General features: G+C 42.7%; 1 protein-coding gene across 1 annotated transcript in view; it reads left to right on the forward strand.

Annotated features, from left to right (window-relative positions):
• The window catches only part of ANKS6 (ankyrin repeat and sterile alpha motif domain containing 6), an 81,965-nt gene that overhangs the window by 39,099 nt on the left and 27,579 nt on the right, over positions 1–15,287 (forward strand). Inside the window, exons 6-7 of the mRNA XM_069730520.1 lie at positions 9,245–9,387; positions 13,880–14,090. Of these exons, the coding sequence (XP_069586621.1) occupies positions 9,245–9,387; positions 13,880–14,090 (354 nt within the window). The remainder of the gene's footprint in view (positions 1–9,244; positions 9,388–13,879; positions 14,091–15,287) is intronic.

Below are 15,287 nucleotides of genomic sequence, written 5' to 3' on the forward strand. Positions count from 1 at the left end.
GTCCGTTACCAGTAAATAATGGCTATCCTTGTCAGTAACTTGTGATTTGAAGACAAGACAGGTTAGTTTTCTTTTAAGCATTAGTGGTGTAGAAAAGTGGGTGAGAGGGTGGCATAAATTTGGAGTGTGATGTTATGGAGAAATGTCTCTTGACAACAATTCACGTTTGCTTGTAGGGATCTGTAGTAACGGAACACTTTAGTGCATGTTTGAGGGGAGTTAAGGACCCGCACATTGTGGGACAAAATAAGTAATGGCATGGTATTGGTGGTAGTGGCATCGTACAGTGAGACTTTATATGTGGGGTGTAGTTCACATTTGTGGTACTTGTTCGGGTAAAGCAGTTTGTTTCACTTCATCTCGGGCAGGCGAAAAGGTTGAGCGTTAGGCATGAAACAATTGAACGAGGGATTACAGCGTGAATGGGAAGGGGAGGAGACGTGGTGAGTAGCGGAAATGGCTGATCAGTGTGCCAAGCAGTAGTGTGTAGTAAAACTGAAGGGGCATGACTGTTTTTTGTAAAAAGCAATGCAGTGAGAATTATGGTAGCTGTGAGGAGAGTTTGAGGGGGTGGGGACTGGCTGGGTTCACTTGTAGGGTTATAATCTAGCGAAAGTGCAAAGACGTGAGCTTGACTAACTGTATGGACAGCACTTATGGTTCTAGAGAATAACTGGGTGGTAGTGTGATCTCAGACTCTAGAAGCTAGAGATGTTTGGCGGGGTGACAGGGAAGTGAGCTCTTCCAGGGGGAAACTAGCTCTTTGAACATTTGGTACAAAGTGTAACAGTAGGTTGAAATGAGCCCAATAGTGGTTCTACAAGTGTAATAAGGGTAACATTATAACTAAAGGCATTAGGCGACATAGTAAAAGCAAATATTACAAGGAAATAGTGGTCATAGATATAAAAGTAATCCGAAAGGCATAACAAATATCTCCAAAAGTTTGTAACTTAATGTAGCTAGGTCACTTATCCATCCTAAAAGTGTGGTAAAATGGAGATAAGTAGCCTAAAGTTCAAGGTGGAATGTACAGGTCACTAGGCCTGGAGTGACCATCCTTGTAATGTTGTGGGGGAGTTGAGACAGGAGACTGAGCAAGATTGCTCCAGGAGACATAGTTTAGTAAGACAGCGTTTGGCGCCTTCAGGAGAGAGGACTGAATGAACCAGTTCCAGATGGGTGAAAATCAGCTTGAACTGGAATCCCCAGCAGTACTTAATGTTTTTGGAGTGGAGGATTTCCAGGTATGGTTTCATAGCAATGGTTCTTGGGCCAGTTCTGGGGACAGTTCATAGGAATGGCCTTGGCCCTTCAGGCTTGTGGAGTTCCATGCGGCCATTAGAAGTTGCTTTTTTGTCTTGTAGAAATGAAGCTTGAAGATGATGCCTTGGGGGGTGGGCCATCAGGTTTATGTTTACTCCGCTCTCTGTAGGAACTCCTGATGATAATTCTTGGAAGAGTGCTGTTGTGGTAGATTGGATGTCTGTTACTGTTTCAGGCAGTCCCCTGATGTGGCTGTTCTTCTGCATAGATAAACTAATGAAGAGGGCACAACCTCAAATTTAGTAGATGGATCCACAGATCACATTATGCAAAAAATACATGAAAAGTATGTGAAGATAAACAGCAAAATGCAATGACCGTAATCACCTAATATATATCCAAAATATTTTATTAAACAACAAGCCAAACCTCAAATATGTTAAAAACAGTTAAAAAGCATAACACTATGCACTATAATCCCAGACCCTAACAAAAATTACCGTATATACTCGAGTATAAGCTAACACGAGTATAAGTCGAGGCACCTAATTTTGCCACGGAAAACTGGGTAAGCTTATTGACTCGAGTATAAGCCGGGTATGCATTGTCCTCAATCACTGTCATGTTATGCATGGCTCCCCGGTACCTGTCCTACTGTGCATGGCTCCCCGGGTCCCTGTCCTGCTGTGCATAGCTCCCCGGGTCCCTGTCCTGCTGTGCGTGGCTCCCCGGGTCCCTGTCCTGCTGTGCGTGGCTCTCCAGGTCCCTGTCCTGCTGTGCTTGGTTCTCCGTGACCCCTGTCCTGCTGTGCGTGGTTCCCCGGTCCATGTCCTGCTGTGCGTGGCTCCTCAGGTCCCTGTCCTGCTGTGTGTGGCTCACCCTCCTTGCGCCGTCACTGCATCTCCGTTGTCCCGGCACCGGCAGCTCTCCTGTGCTCAGCTGTCATGTGGTACCACTCATAAGGTAATGAACATGCGCTCCATGCCTATAGGAGTGGAGACGCATGCATATTCATTACCTTAATGAGCGGTACCATGTGACCGCTGAGCACAGGAAGAGGCGCTGGGACAACGGAGATGCAGGGACGGAGATGCAGCAACAGCACGAGGAGGGTGAGTATGATGTCTTCTGGAAGCCGCCAGCTGCAGCTGTCACTGTGCCACAGCCGCCTGCTCCTGCCGCTGCTCCGTCTCCCCCGCTGGCAATGACTCGTGTATAAGCTGAGGGGGGCATTTTCAGCACAAAAAAAATGTGCTGAAAAACTCTGCTTATACACAAGTATATACAGCATGTTATAGGTCTGATCCTAGATCAAGTCAGAACAATGTATACAAGGCATTGGGAAATACATACTTCTCTCAAAATTAGAATATCATCAAAAAGTGAATTTATTTCAGTTCTTCAATACAAAAAGTGAAACTCATTCTATAGAGTCATTACAAACAGAGTGATCTATTTCAAGTGTTTATTTCTGTTAATGTTGATTATTATGGCTTACAGCCAATGAAAACCCAAAAGTCATGATCTCCGTAAATTAAAATAATTAACAAAAACACTTGCAAAGGCTTCCTAAGCATTTAAAAAGATCTTAGTCTGTTTCAGTAGGTTCCACAATCATGAGGGAGAATGCTGACTTGACATATGTCCAGAGGGCAATCATTGACATACTCCACAAGGAGCGTAAGCAACAAAAGGTCAGTGCTAAATAAACTATTCAGAGTGCTGTATCCAAGCATATTAATGGAAAGTTGAGTGGAAGGAAAAAGTGTTCTAGAAAAAGATGCACAAGCAACTGGGATAACCGCAGCCATGAAAGGATTGTTAAGAAAAGGCCATTCAAAAATTTGGGGGAGATTCACAAGGAGTGGACTGCTGCTGGAATCATTGCTTCAAAAGCCTCCACACACAGACGTATCCAGGACATGGGCTACAAGTGTTGCATTCTTTGTGTCAAGCCACTCATGACCAATAGACAATGCCAGAAGCGTCTTACCTGGGCCAAGGAGAAAAAGAACTGGACTGTTGCTCAGTGATCCAAGGTGTTGTTTTCAGATGAAAGTAAATTTTGCATTTCATTTGGAAATCAAGGTCCCAGAGTCTGTAGGGAGAGTGGAGAGGCACACAATCCAAACTGCTTGAGTTCTAGTGTGAACTTTCCACAATCAGCGATGGTTTGGGGAGTCATGTCATTTGCTAGTGTAGGCCCACTGTGTTTTAGCAAGACCAAAATGTCATTCTCCAGCAGGACCTGGCACCTGTCCACACTGCCAAAAGTACCAATACCTGGTTTATAAACAACAGTCTCACTGTGCTTGGTCAGCAAACTCGCCTGGCTTTAACCCCATAGAGAATCTATGGAATATTTTCAACAGGAAGATGAGAGACACCAGACCCAACAATGCAGACGAGCTGAAGGCTTCTATCAAAGCAACCTGGGCTTCCATTATGCAGTAATTGATGCAAAAGTAGCCCTGACCAAGTATTGAGTGCATTTACTGAACATACATTTCAGTAGGCCAACATTTAGGATTTTAAAATCATTTTTCAAGCTGGTGTTATCAAGTATTCTAATTTACTGAGATAATGGACTTTTGGGTTTTCATTGGCTGTAAGCCATAATCATCAACATTATCAGAAATAAACACTTGAAATAGATCACTCTGTAATGACTCTATAGAATATGAGTTTCACTTTTTGTATTGAAGAACTGAAATAAATTCACTTTTTGATGATATTCTAATTTTGAGAGAAGCACCTGTATGCCAGCTAGGTAGTTTTGGTGGAGATAGCAAATATATAAACAGGGTTATAGGCACAGTTGTCAGTAGTCTGACTACATGTAAGCAATAAGGAAAATTCCACAATAAAAAGTGCATAAAAACCATAAGGTGCAGATGTAAAACAAGTCGAGGATTGATTTCTAAAGCTAGAATTTGCGGAGTCAGTTCTGCTAGGCTTCAGCATGAGGGCAGTTGTGGTTGTGATTTATCCGATAGTCCAGAGGTTATTACTCAGCACCAGAAAAATAAGTCAGGGAGGAAGCATATTATGCATTGTGTTCACCAGGGTGGGAAGGAAAGGTAATTAAGCCTTTATGAGGGTCCGTATTTCTGCTCATAGGAGATTTTGTTGTTTGGTAGACTAGTTTGTTCAGGCATAAGGTATCTTGATAAACTGACAAATAAATCCTCCTATTACTGTTTGTATCGTATTGGAGGCACGGAGAGACAGTGTCTTTAGTTATAGGGAGTGGTCACTAGGTGTCAGCAAAGTATACCAAAGGACCATATAAGTGAAAAATATTAACACTCACTGTGCCAGGAGGTCCTAGATCCCAACAATGCTAATGGGCAGCAGTCTGAATGGCAGGGAGAGACTGAACAGACCCTATTGTAATATAGTACAGAGGGGATCTGCTTGCCCCTGTTGGATCCTCCGTTGCTGAGGGACCGAGGGTGGAAAACTTCAGGTGAGACCTGGCCAGGGTCTGCACAGAGTCTTTGGAAGGCAGGAGGTTCCCAGCACAGGTAATGAATGTTTCTCTTATATTGCTGTGCTGCCAGAGGAGGGAGGATAGCTTGCTGATGGTGTGCATCTAGCAAGGGCTGTGCAGACCTTGGCATGCGACCACGCAGGTACTACCCCCACCGAGCTCAGACTTGCAGGGGCGACTATCCCTCAAAAAATCCCACTCCACCAAAATCCTAGGCTGCCAATCCCAGCCCCACAGCAGGTGGAGACGGATGATACAGGGTCCAAGATGGATAAAATATCTCATTAAAGGTCACGGCTCTAAGCCTCCCGGTAGGCCTCAATACAGCGGAACCTCGGTCACACAGGAGTGAGCAAAAGTGGGCTCAAACAGGCTCAACAATAACACTGGGTGAGAGAAGGTGTGCTGGGCCACTGATGGACCTTTATACCCTTAGATTAGCAGGGATTATGTTAGTTGGACTCAGAGCTCATCCAGGCGCGTCTGGCTGCCCCCAAGATTTATCCTTTCGATTGGGTTAGTGATTACGGGAAAGGGGCGTTTATGGCTAGGAAGTACAAGGTATTTACAGTTTGTGAAAGTTTTTGCTCCCTTCCTAATTTCCTATTCTTTCCTGTGTGAAAAAGTGATTTCCCCTAAACCTAGTAACTGTAACTGGTTGGACCACCCTTAGCAGCAACAACTGCAATCAAGCATTTGCGATAACTGGCAATGAGTCTTTTTCAAGGCTCTAGAGCAGGGGTCCCCAACTCCAGGCCTCGAGGGCCGCCCACAGTGCAGGTTTTCAGGATTTCTTTAGTATTGCATCAGTGGTAATGTGATCATCTGCACAGGTGATGATTCTAACCCCTGTGCAATACTAAGGAAATCCTGAAAACCTGCACTGTTGGCGGCCCTCGAGGCCTGGAGTTGGGGACCACTGCTCTAGAGGCATTTTGGCCCACTTGTCTTTGGAGAATTGATGTAATTCAGCCACATTGGAGGGTTTCCAAGCATGAACTGCCTTTTTAAGGTTATGCCACAGCATCTCAATCGGATTTACATCAGGACTTTACTGCATAACTCAAGGGCGTTTCGGCTTGAGATCACGAACAGATGGCCAGACATTCTCCTTCAGGATTTTTTTGGTAGACAGCAGAATTTATGTTTCCATTTACTACAGCAAGTCTTCCAGGTCCTGAAGCAGCAAAACAGCCCCAGACAATCACACTACCACCTCCATGTTTTATTGTTGGTATGATGTTCCTTTTCTGAAATGCTGTATTACTTCTACGCCAGACATAATGGGACAATCACCTTCCAAAACATTCAACTTTTGTCTAGTCAGTCCACAGAGTATTCTCCAAAAAGTATTGGGGATCATCAAGATGTTTTCTGACAAAACTGAAACCACCATTTATGTTCTCATTCCTCAGCCATGGTTTTGGTCTTGGAACTCTGCCATGCAAGACATTTTGGCCCAGTCTTTCTCACGGTGGAGTCATGAACACTGACCTTAACTGAGGCAAATTAGGCCTGCAGTTCTTTGGATTTTGTTGTGGGATCTTTTGTGACCTCTTGGATGAGTTGTCGCTGCCCTCTTGGGGTAAATTTTGTTGGCCGGCCACTCCTGGGAAGGTTCACTACTGTTCTGTGTTTTCACTACTTTTGGATAATGGCTCTCACTGTGGTTTGCTAGAGTCCCAAAGCTTTAGAAATGGCTTTATAACCTTTTCCAGACTGATAGCTCTCAATTGCTTTATTTATAATTTGTTCCAGAATTTATTTGGATCGTGGCATGTTGTCTAGCTTTCTGAGGATCTTTTAGTCTACTTCACTTTGTCAGGCAAAGTAAGTAATTTCTTGATTGATAACAGGTGTGGCAGTAATCAGGCCTGCATGTGGCTAGAGAATTTGATCTCTGTGATATGTGATAAACCAGTTATTTTATTTTTAAAGGGGTAGACAATCACTTTTTCATACAGGGCCCTGTAGGTTTTGATTTCTTTTTCCCTTAATAATAAAGACCTTCATTTAAAAACGTCATTTTCACACAACTGTATATGGTATTCACTCTATTGTGAGGTTTTAGTTTTTGTATTTTGAGTTTGACTTTTTTGTACTCTTAACCCAGGTAGCATAATGGTATACCCCCTGTATGGGGAGATACAGACAGGACTTTACCCCCTGTATGGGGAGATACAGACAGGACTTTGCATCACTGCTTCTACCCTAAACCACATCAGACCATTATTACCTCAAAACCCGCATCAAAATCCGTGCAGTTTTGTACAGATGTGGGTTTGGGCAGTTTTCCCAGCAGTAGCAGACTGGCCAATTCCTCTTTGGGAGATGTACACCTTGCAGCTCCGCGCACTTTCAGATTCAATTATTTTAACCAAAGCAAAAAGAAAGGTAAAAAAAAATAGTGAAACGTGTCCTTGTTTCCTTTCAAGGCTTCATATTTTCTTCCTGGCTTTAGTTACCTTCCAGCTTAGTCTAAAAAGATACTAAAGTGTACTAACCCACCCAATGTAATCCTGGCATTACCAGAATTTTACTTTTATATATTGAACTGGATCTACAAAGCTATAGTGTTTTCCACAAAGAGCTGTAAATAGGACCAGTGTCAGAGCAGAAACATCCTCGGCTGTGATCATTGGCATCCGAGTTATGGGGACGTCTTGGGAGAATGCGGTCGGGCGAATTATTGGCAGCTTTACAACTGTGCATTTAATACTGTACAAGTGATCACATATTTGTATTGCCACTTTTAATTATTGAACTTTTTTCAACTGTTCATATTGAAATAATACCCAATTACATAAGGAACTCAAATTGTAGTCACTGTAGCCTACCAGTTGGGGGCAGTATTTCACAGGCCTGCACTTCAGATGTCCAACTGTAGGCCATATTGGACTCCTACATCAGTAGGTCTGCATAGTCCGTTCCTAGAAGTAATGTCTGACTGTAGAGGTGAATGTAGTCCTATCTAGAGAGCATTGTCGTGCCCAGCTGAACAGTTGGCATCCCGCTCTGGGCTGTGGAAAGCTGGATTTGGTTACACTTCCAGATATAGAAGTATGCCCAGCTAATCCTCTTTATGCGACTTGTAGGGTACTTCAGTCTCTCATCCCAACCAATAGATTTTCTATATTACACCATTCACATTGGTGGGCAATCTGTCACACACCACGCGTTATAGAGGGAGAGCAGTTTCCCATTAACCACTGAGGATCTCTTCGTAAGGGTCCATTCACATGTAACTTTTTTGCTGCACTTTTTCTATGGTTTTTCTTTATGCGGGAAAAATGTGCAATGTTTTACTGTAGCTTTCTAAAATTTCATTCACACGGTGCCTTTTTTTTTAGTTGTGGTGCGTTTTTAACCCCTTAGTGACGGAGCCATATTTTTTAAATCTGACCAGTGTCACTTTATGTGGTAATAACTCTGCAACGCTTCAACAAATCCCAGTGATTTTGAGATTGTTTTTTTCCTGACACATTACACTTTATGATAATGGTAAACTTAGGTCAATAAGTTTTGTGTTTATTTTTAAAAAATCTCAAAAATTTGAGAAAAATGTTAAAAAATTTGCAATTTTCTAAATTTGAATGATTATCCCTTTAATCCAGATAGTCATACCACAGCAAACCATTAATAATTAACATTTCCCTCATGTCGGCTTTACATCAGCACCATTTGTAAAATGTTATTTTATTTTGTTAGCACTTTAGGAGGTTTAAAAATGTAGCAGCAATTTTTCATTTTTTCACGGAAATTTACAAAATGTATTTCTTTAGGGTCTTATCCATGTTTGAAGTGACTTTAGGGGTCCCATATATTGGGAAACCCACAAACGTGATACCATTTTAGAAACAGCACCCCCTGACATATCGAAAACTTCTGTCAGGTAGTTTATTAACTCTTCAGGGGCTTTACAGGAATTAATGCAAAGTGGCATGACAGAAATGAAAATGTGTATTTTTACCACCTAAAAGTCTCTAACTTCTGAACAGATTACTAGAGCTGTCGGACTGTAAGGCCGCTTTTTTGTCATGAATTGCCACGGCAAACATCAGGACCACATGATCATGATCCGAGGACCCCAATTGGGATAAAGAGGAAGCCCCCACACTCTGTTAACCATATATAACGATGTAGTCACTATTTACAGCAGCATCTAAGGGGTTAAACAGATTTGGACGGTGCAAACACTGATCGTGGCTGATGCAGAAAGTTGTCAGCTATAGTGTTCAACCGACAGCTGCTGGATTATTTACTGTATGGGGAGGCTATTCTCTTATATGTAAGGTCAGTTAAAAGGTGTATTGGCTGTCATTAAGGGGTTAAAGACTGCAGCATGGCAATTCTTTCAGCTTGTCTTTTGTTTACACACTTAATTGAATCAAAAACACATAAACTGATAAAAATGTATGTGAACATAGATACCCTCACAGCCCCTGTTTTATTTGACTTTTGGATGATTTTGTCTTTTTCTTCCAGATACGGAGCTTGTACGACTCCTCGCCACTGTCTGTTTGCAGGCAGACAAAGAGAAGGCGAAGCAGAAGAATAAAACTCTGTTCCCCAAGAACAAGCAGCCACATAGCATCCTGCTGCCACCAGATGACAAGGCTGGATTAACGGTACAACTTAGATTGGCTAGGTCAAATGCGCTGAATTAAAGGGCTGAATCATTTAGAAAACCCTTTCCTTAGTGCCATCATTTTTCCCATTCCTTTACTTTGTTTATTCCGCGACTGTGCTGGAAACATTGGTTTAGGTCCAGTCCTTGTGTGATACAACTGCTCATACATAGGAGCACTCAGCCGAGCCTCCATACACAAGCGCTCACTCAGCCGACCTGAATACACAGGAGCACTCACTCAGCCGACCCTCCATACACAAGTGCTCACTCAGCCGAGCCTCCATACACAGGAGCGCTCCCTCAGCCGAGCCTCCGTACAGAGGAGCGCTCACTCAGCCGTCCCTCCATACACAAACCCACACTCAGCCGACCCTCCATACAGAGGAGCTCTCACTCAGCCGACCCTCCATACACAAGCGCACACTCAGCCGACCCTGAATACAAAGGAGCGCTCACTCAGCCGAGCCTCCATACACAGGAGCGCTCACTCAGCCAACCTGAATACACAGGAGCACTCACTCAGCCGAGCCTCCATGCACAGGAGCGCTCACTCAGCCAACCTGAATACACAGGAGCACTCACTCAGCCGAGCCTCCATACACAGGAGCGCTCACTCAGCCGAGCCTCCATACACAGGAGCGCTCACTCAGCCGAGCCTCCATACACGAGCACTCACTCAGCCGACCCTCCATACACGAGCACTCACTCATCCGACCTGAATACACAGGAGCGCCGTCAAGTGCCCCACATGCTGCTCCACTTCATTGAGTCCTTGGGGAGGAGTGAGAACGCTGGCAGTGAAATGAGGATTTCTATTGGTCCAGTGACCTGGCAGTCAATACAGACAGGACGATTTCCAACAAGCCACCATTCTGATTGGCTCATACCTGGAATGCCCAGCCCTCCATCATTGCGATCATTCATCATTCAATATTGTATTAAGGTGTTGATATTTTGTAAAGAATTCATGAAGGTGTTTGTGGGGTTGGGGTTCACTTTAATATTGTAATCTGCCTCTTTACAAACACACGTCAGCTCCTCATAGCACTGGCGTGAATAACACTGTCGGAGAGCTCCTCTCATTAATTATTGACCACAGAAATCCCACTTGTTGTAGATTAGAAGAATTCCTCTAGGTCATTGTTATTCAATAACCTCAGCATAATTAGGCTATGTGCACATGCTCAGGATTTCTTGCAGAAATTTCCTGAGCAAATAGGATATTTTCTGCAAGAAATCTGCATGCGTTTTTTTTGCGTGTTTTTACCGCGTTTTTGGTGCGTTTTTTTTTGCGGATTTTTCCAATGCAATAATATAGTGGGAAATCTGAAAAAAATCCGCAAAATTAATGAACATGCTGCGTTTTTTTACCGCGATGCGTTTTTTTCACGGAAAAAACACATCATGCGCACAGAAATTGCGGAATGCATTCTAAATGATGGGATGCATAATGTATGCGTTTTTTTCGCGTTTTTATAGCGAAAAAACACGAAAAAAGCGAAAAATCTGCAACGTGTGCACACAGCCTTAATGCGGCACGCACTGCAGAGAAGCAGTTACATATACTTTCACACACGCTCTGTGAAACCTATTGTGTAGGCCCGTCTGCATGGCCCGGGCTACTGAAGTACTGGCTTCACAAGAACTGAAGGTGCCCTCTGGTCTGGCACCAAGGAGCTGTACTTTCAATGGTTTGTGCAGTGGTGTCTCTTGGCTCCGAAAATTGTGGTGCATGCTTGACGGGGCCAGTATTGTGCACGTGTCCTATTAATTTGAACGGGACAATTGCACTCTACTGTGCATGATACCTGCCATGTTCTCTAAGTTGTAAGGTAAGGGCACCCTGGATAGGACTTTGCTTTTAGATTGCACTGAGACCTGGGAAACTTGGTAGCCAAACCTGCTCCTCACCGTGTTCGATAAAGAAGCACTCCCATCAAAGTTTGTATCCTCTTAACATATTGCAGTCATCATATTATGCATAACAAGATTTATTTGCCAAATGGACCTAATTGTAAGGTGCCTAGGAGCAAAAAAATGTACAAATGACAAGTTAGATTAGATAAAATTAATACATTGTCTTAGCACATAATTAAAAATTAACAGAAACAAAATTCAGGAAAAAGGTGCTAGGAAAAAAGGGAAGCTGAAAAGAACTCTCATAGGGTGTATATAAATATAGCAGCAAGGATAGCAATTAATATACAGGTCCTTCTCAAAAAATTAGCATATAGTGTTAAATTTCATTATTTACCATAATGTAATGATTACAATTAAACTTTCATATATTATAGATTCATTATCCACCAACTGAAATTTGTCAGGTCTTTTATTGTTTTAATACTGATGATTTTGGCATACAACTCCTGATAACCCAAAAAACCTGTCTCAATAAATTAGCATATCAAGAAAAGGTTCTCTAAACGACCTATTACCCTAATCTTCTGAATCAACTAATTAACTCTAAACACATGCAAAAGATACCTGAGGCTTTTATAAACTCCCTGCCTGGTTCATTACTCAAAACCCCCATCATGGGTAAGACTAGCGACCTGACAGATGTCAAGAAGGCCATCATTGACACCCTCAAGCAAGAGGGTAAGACCCAGAAAGAAATTTCTCAACAAATAGGCTGTTCCCAGAGTGCTGTATCAAGGCACCTCAATGGTAAGTCTGTTGGAAGGAAACAATGTGGCAGAAAACGCTGTACAACGAGAAGAGGAGACCGGACCCTGAGGAAGATTGTGGAGAAGGACCGATACCAGACCTTGGGGAACCTGTGGAAGCAGTGGACTGAGTCTGGTGTGGAAACATCCAGAGCCACCATGCACAGGCGTGTGCAGGAAATGGGCTACAGGTGCCGCATTCCCCAGGTAAAGCCACTTTTGAGCTACAGAGAAGCAGCACTGGACTGTTGCTAAGTGGTCCCAAGTACTTTTTTCTGATGAAAGCAAATTTTTCATGTCATTCGGAAATCAAGGTGCCAGAGTCTGGAGGAAGACTGGGGAGAAGGAAATGCCAAAATGCCTGAAGTCCAGTGTCAAGTACCCACAGTCAGTGATGGTGTGGGGTGCCATGTCAGCTGCTGGTGTTGGTCCACTGTGTTTCATCAAGGGCAGGGTCAATGCAGCTAGCTATCAGGAGATTTTGGAGCACTTCATGCTTCCATCGGCTGAAATGCTTTATGGAGATGAAGATTTCATTTTTCAGCACGACCTGGCACCTGCTCACAGTACCAAAACCACTGGTAAATGGTTTACTGACCATGGTATTACTGTGCTCAATTGGCCTGCCAACTCTCCTGACCTGAACCCCATAGAGAATCTGTGGGATATTGTGAAGAGAAAGTTGAGAGACGCAAGACCCAACACTCTGGATGAGCTTAAGGCCACTATTGAAGCATCCTGGGCCTCCATAACATCTCAGCAGTGTCACAGGCTGATTGCCTCCATGCCACGCCGCATTGAAGCAGTCATTTCTGCCAAAGGATTCCCGACCAAGTATTGAGTGCATAACTGAACATTATTATTTGTTGGTTTTTTTGTTTGTTATTAAAAAACACTTTTATTTGATTGGATGGGTGAAATATGCTAATTTATTGAGACAGGTTTTTTGGGTTATCAGGAGTTGTATGCCAAAATCATCAGTATTAAAACAATAAAAGACCTGACAAATTTCAGTTGGTGGATAATGAATCTATAATATATGAAAGTTTAATTGTAATCATTACATTATGGTAAATAATGAAATTTAACACTATATGCTAATTTTTTGAGAAGGACCTGTACATAAAAATAGCATATAATAGTCCAAAATTAAAGTGCATGTGCTTCCATAATAAATCTCAGTTGCTTGTAATCTTTTTATATTGAAAAGGTCCTTTTGTTACTAATAACATCCAAAAATCAGATATAAAAAATAATCTACGGTATTAAAATATTCAAGCCAGTGGTATCTAAATATTAACCCAGGGATCTCTAAACACAAGGCAACTAAACAGATATTTAAGTGTAATGTTTCTAGTGGCCCACAAGGTGGTGCCAGACCACCATAATAAAATGCTGCTCAGAGGTAAGAGGGCTCTCCATTATAATTGTGCATGTTGCAGTCAGGTCAGTATTTAAGACCTACCATAGTGAAGGAAGAAATGAGCACACATAGAAGATGACCCCCCCTGTGAAAGAATGATACACCTTGGATAGTTACAGCTTCTGTTAAGAGAGTGTGCAGGAAAGATTCAGCCTCCGGGCCCTGACGCACACGTTTCGCACTGCTTCTTCTTCCAAGTCCCCTGAAGAAACAGGGCGAAACGTGTGCCTTGGAGCCCAGAGGCGTTATAACATTGTGAAGAGATAATCAGTGTTATCGGGCGTCCTATTGTTATTGCTGATCAGTGTATCTTTCAGAATATATGGAGAAATCCTAAACGTTGTCTAGCAGTTCTCCATATGAAGCCCCCAACGTCTGTAACGTGTGTTTCAATTTTTCAGTCATGGTGGAACAGGATGTCTAATCGTTTCCGTAACTTGAAGCTGACCCAGACACTGCGACATGGTTTCTCCTCCAACCGCCTTGTGCCTTTGACTGAAAATGCTAGTTCATCTCTTGACTCTATGATGAGAACTCCTTCCCAGATGGATGTCAGCAGTCCACGAAGGCCAGAATCTGCTACAGCCTGGACAACTTCCACTAAAGACAGTGGTAAGGAGATGCACATGCACCTTTCAGACTTACATTTGCCTTATAATGGAACAATGAGTGAGCAATGAACGAATGCATGATGATGCCAGGACAAGGGAAGACTTTCAGAAGCCATTGATTACCACCTTCAAGACAGAAGGCGGCCATACACTTTAGATGGCTGTCGGTAGTACAATGCTCCAACAATCCTGGTCCTTTCTGCCATACACAATGCTCCTGTGTTCTCTATGCGGGAGCCACCGACTGACATGTAAGCCAATGCCTTATGGCCAGTAAAACAATGTCGATTGCACATATCAGATCACATCTCCCCCGACCATCAGTCGGCGGCTTCCCCATACACATTAGAATGTCTGACAAGTTGGTCGAGATCTATAGGTTTGGCTGGAATTAGTCCGTGTGTGGGGGCCTTTAAAGGCCAATTCATCACTGCTTTTGCCCCTTGTTTTGTGTGTTTTGCACCTGATCTTTTTTTGGTTTGTGCATTTTCTAGTCATTTTTTTATGTGTTCGTGTGTTTTGTTTTCACCTGATTCATCATTTGCAGCTTTTCTAAAAGAGCCAACATTTTTGCACAAATGTACTCCTGTTCCCCTTGGAGTGATGATATGGCTGCCTGCATTTTTTGTGTGCTTTATTTGTGACATTTTGTGAGGCATGTAACTTTTTTTTTTCTGCTAAAAGGTCACTAAAAAGGTTAAAGAACATTTTCAATGTTGCACAAAATTCACGAATCTTGTGAACAATTTTGAAATATTTTAGCTCCAAAAACCATTGAGTACCACAAGATACCAAAAAATAAATAATGACTTCAAAAAAGAAAAACCCCATAAATTATGAATCTGTGTCTTAATCTCCACAATCTACTCAAGTTAAACTCGCATCTCAGCCCAAGCCAATTTTCCCTACATTTAAGGATGAAAATCAGGCTAAGGTTCCTGAAATTTAAAAATAAACCTAAAAGTTGAAACTGGTCACTCTAGCCTCAACCCTTAAGTGTCCCCCCACTTGGTTTTTGGGCTGTCAACTCTGGACGGACATGTCCAAGCGCATAAATTATAGACATTTCTAAACCTTTACATTACTGAAGACCATGAACACACACAATGTTCCTCATTGCATGTTCAAACTAATCTCATTTTACTGTCTATCAGCAAGGAAAAAAATACTTTGCACTCAGAAATATGTCAAATTTCAG

Source organism: Ranitomeya imitator, chromosome 6 (genome assembly GCF_032444005.1).
Source record: "Ranitomeya imitator isolate aRanImi1 chromosome 6, aRanImi1.pri, whole genome shotgun sequence".
Taxonomy (NCBI): Eukaryota; Metazoa; Chordata; class Amphibia; order Anura; family Dendrobatidae; genus Ranitomeya; species Ranitomeya imitator.